Here is a 3,261-nt window from a genome sequence, read left to right as displayed (position 1 = left end):
AAGAAAGATGGCAGTTGCACTCACTCACTCACTCACTCACTCACTCGCACATACACACACACACACACAAATATAAACACACACACACATACACACAAATATGAACACACACACACACACACAAATATGAACACACACACACATACACACAAATATGAACACACACACACACATACACACAAATATGAACACACACACACATACACACAAATATGAACACACGCATACACGCGCGCGCACACACACGCGCAGCTAAAGTTCGGTCGTAAATTTTACGCATGTTATAGTCGTCGGCGGCGAATAAATGATGATGATAATGGTGGTGGTGGTGGTGGTGGCGACAAAGACTGCAAAGATGTTAATTATGAAACCGCTGTCGTCATTCTTCCATTCGTTCATTCTTTCACTCGTTCGTTCATTCGTTAGTTTGTTGTTTCATTCATTCATTCATTCATTCATTCATTCATTCATTCATTCATCCGCCCATCAATCAATCATTCAAATTATGTCGGCATCATTTTGATCATTATCGTCGTCGTCGTCAACATCTTCAGTTTTTTATCCATCCATCCATCCATCCATCCATTCATCGAATCATTCATTCATTCATTCACCCATTCATTCATCCATTCACCAATCAATGAACCAATCAACCAAATAACCTTCATAGAGTTTGGAGCATTGTTATCTTCATCATCGTCGTCGTCGTCTTTATCACTGTTCTCACTGTTATACATGGGGCAATCGTTATCATTACTATTACCACTACCACCGCTACTACTACTATTACTTAAATTATTATTATTATTATTGTTGTTGTTGTTGTAGTTGTTGTTGTTGTTGAAAATGTGGCCGAGATGGTAGTGATGAAATAACATTTGCCGCGGATCATGATAAGGATGTGTAAAATGATACTTATCACTACTACTACCACTACTACCACAACTACTACTACTACTACCACCGCCAGCTATATTACTACTACCACTACCGCCACCATAAAAATGTAAGCTACTACTACTACTACTACAACTGAAATTAACATTATTATAGATATTATTGATGTTGTAGCTACTACAAATGCCACCGGTATTAACGCTATTGCCGCTGCTACCATTACCACTGTGACTACTACTACTACTATTACTGCTGCTGCTGAAGCTACTGCTGCTACTACAGCCGCCACCGTAATTAATAATACTACTACTATAGTTAGCAGTATTACTTACATTGTAATTAGCAATGTTACCGTTATAATTGTTCATACCACTATTAAAATTATTACTGAAGCTAGTAACACCACTACTACCACCACCACTGTTATTACTACTACTACTGCTGCCGCTGCCGCCGTTACTACACTGGCCACAGCCACACTTGAGCGGATTCGTCTGCAAGATTCCCTTGGCTATGAGAACCTTCAGACTCTTGCCGTGATGCTTTATGCTACGCTTCCAGTCCTTGGCAGTTTCTCTCCCACTTATGAATTGAAACTCGTTCGGGGTAAGCCATGACCCGTCGAAGTATACGCATGTACCTTTGCTACCTGTGAATACAAGGGGGGGAGGTGTTTGTGGGTTAGTAAGGGAGGAGGGGGAGGGATTTTTTGGGAGTTGGGTGTGAGTATCACGGACTATCAATCAATCAATCAATCAATCAATCAATCAATCAATCAATCAATCAATCAATCAATCAATCAATCAATCAATCAATCAATCAATCAATCAATCAATCAATCAATCAATCAATTAGCTTATAAGCGCTATTTCCGCGATGTTCAATAGCGCTCCTCAATGAATTTTGAAAACAGATGGGTCTTGAGATCCGCTCTGAACTTCGCAAGTGATGGAGAAGTAGTCAGAGAAGGAGGTAGAGAGTTCCAGAGAAAAGGACCAAAAACAGCAAAAGCAGATTTGGCAAGAGTGTTTAACACGAGTTAAGAAGAAGCGAGAAGAAGAAGACGATCGTAAACCGGGGCGTTTAGGTTCAATTAATATATCTGATAAATACTTAGGAAATAATTTAGATTGAGACTTATACACGAACGTGCAAATTTTAAAAATTATTCAATATTTTAAAGGTAGCCAGTGCGAGAGAACAAGATATGGAGATATATGAGAAAAGAAAGGGGCACGAGCAACTAGACGAGCAGCAGAGTTAAAAGTTTTACTTAAAGGATAGAGTATAGAATCAGGAAGGCCATAGTAGAGCGAGTTACAATAATCAATCCTAGATAAGACTAACGAAGTAACAAGAAGGAGAAGAGTAGGATTGTCAAGAAAAGGCAAGTTTTTTTTATTCTACGCAGAAAATTAAAATAAGAGCTTCTAGCGACACTATTAATCTGAGAAGAAAGAGACATGCTAGAATCAAAGATAAAGCCTAGACTACGAAACTTGTGAGAAACATCAAGAGTTTTAGAATCAGGCAAGTAAGATAATAGGAGGAATAGTAATAGAGTGTTTAGATTTATTAAAAAAAATTAATTTAAATTTAGAACGATTAAGTTTAAGACACATAGAGTCAGACCAAGCGATAACTGAAAAAAGACATATAGATAGATTATGAAGAATCGGATATGTTTTTAGAAATGAAAATTTGAAATTTGTTCGGGGTTAGCCAGGGTTCAACTGGGGTCTTGGGGCAAATTGGGGTCAAATATTGCGTGCCACGCAACGATGATGATTATTAATAAATTATGATAATTAATAATTAAAAGCATAAATTATGATAATTTTTTATACCTAATTGCAGACGACTCATGTAGAGATAGGCCGTGTTCTGCCCGCACGTTACCTCCAACATCAATTCATCTGTGTTGTTGATGTTGTGGTTGTTGTTGTTGTGGTTGTTGTTGTGGCTTATTTTGTTGCTGTTGTTCATGTTGTTGTTGTTGTTGTTGCTGCTGTGTTTGATATTATTCTCTGTGCAAATTACGACTGGATTGACATTATTTGAAAAGATATTTGATGATGTCGTTGCTGGGGCAGCTACTGTGGCTTCTGTTGTGGCTGCTGTTGATGATGATGATGATGCCATTGTAGATGATGATAAAGATGTTGTGGTTGTTGTCCTTGATAATGATGTTGTGGCTGTTGTTGATGATGATGATGTTGTTTTTGATGACGACGACGACGAAGATGGCGAACTCGATAACAATCGTGATATATTTAATGACGTTAAAACCGATGACGACGACGATGATGATGATATTGTAGTTGTTGTTGTTATTGTTGTTGTTGATGATGACGATGTTATTGT

General features: G+C 38.0%; 1 protein-coding gene across 1 annotated transcript in view; it reads right to left on the bottom strand.

Moving 5' to 3' along the window:
• Positions 1–3,039, bottom strand: part of HELRODRAFT_194341 (hypothetical protein) — a gene marked incomplete at its 5' end in the record, with an annotated part of 10,814 nt that extends 7,775 nt beyond the window's left edge. The window contains 2 exons of the mRNA XM_009031450.1: positions 1,230–1,546; positions 2,745–3,039. Of these exons, the coding sequence (XP_009029698.1) occupies positions 1,230–1,546; positions 2,745–3,039 (612 nt within the window). The remainder of the gene's footprint in view (positions 1–1,229; positions 1,547–2,744) is intronic.
• Positions 3,040–3,261: the final 222 nt, after the last annotated feature.

The sequence above is a fragment of the Helobdella robusta genome (genome assembly GCF_000326865.2).
Source record: "Helobdella robusta unplaced genomic scaffold HELROscaffold_74, whole genome shotgun sequence".
Taxonomy (NCBI): Eukaryota; Metazoa; Annelida; class Clitellata; order Rhynchobdellida; family Glossiphoniidae; genus Helobdella; species Helobdella robusta.
The sequence above is the reverse complement of the archived record's forward strand: the minus strand, read 5'-3'. Positions and strand labels throughout refer to the sequence as shown.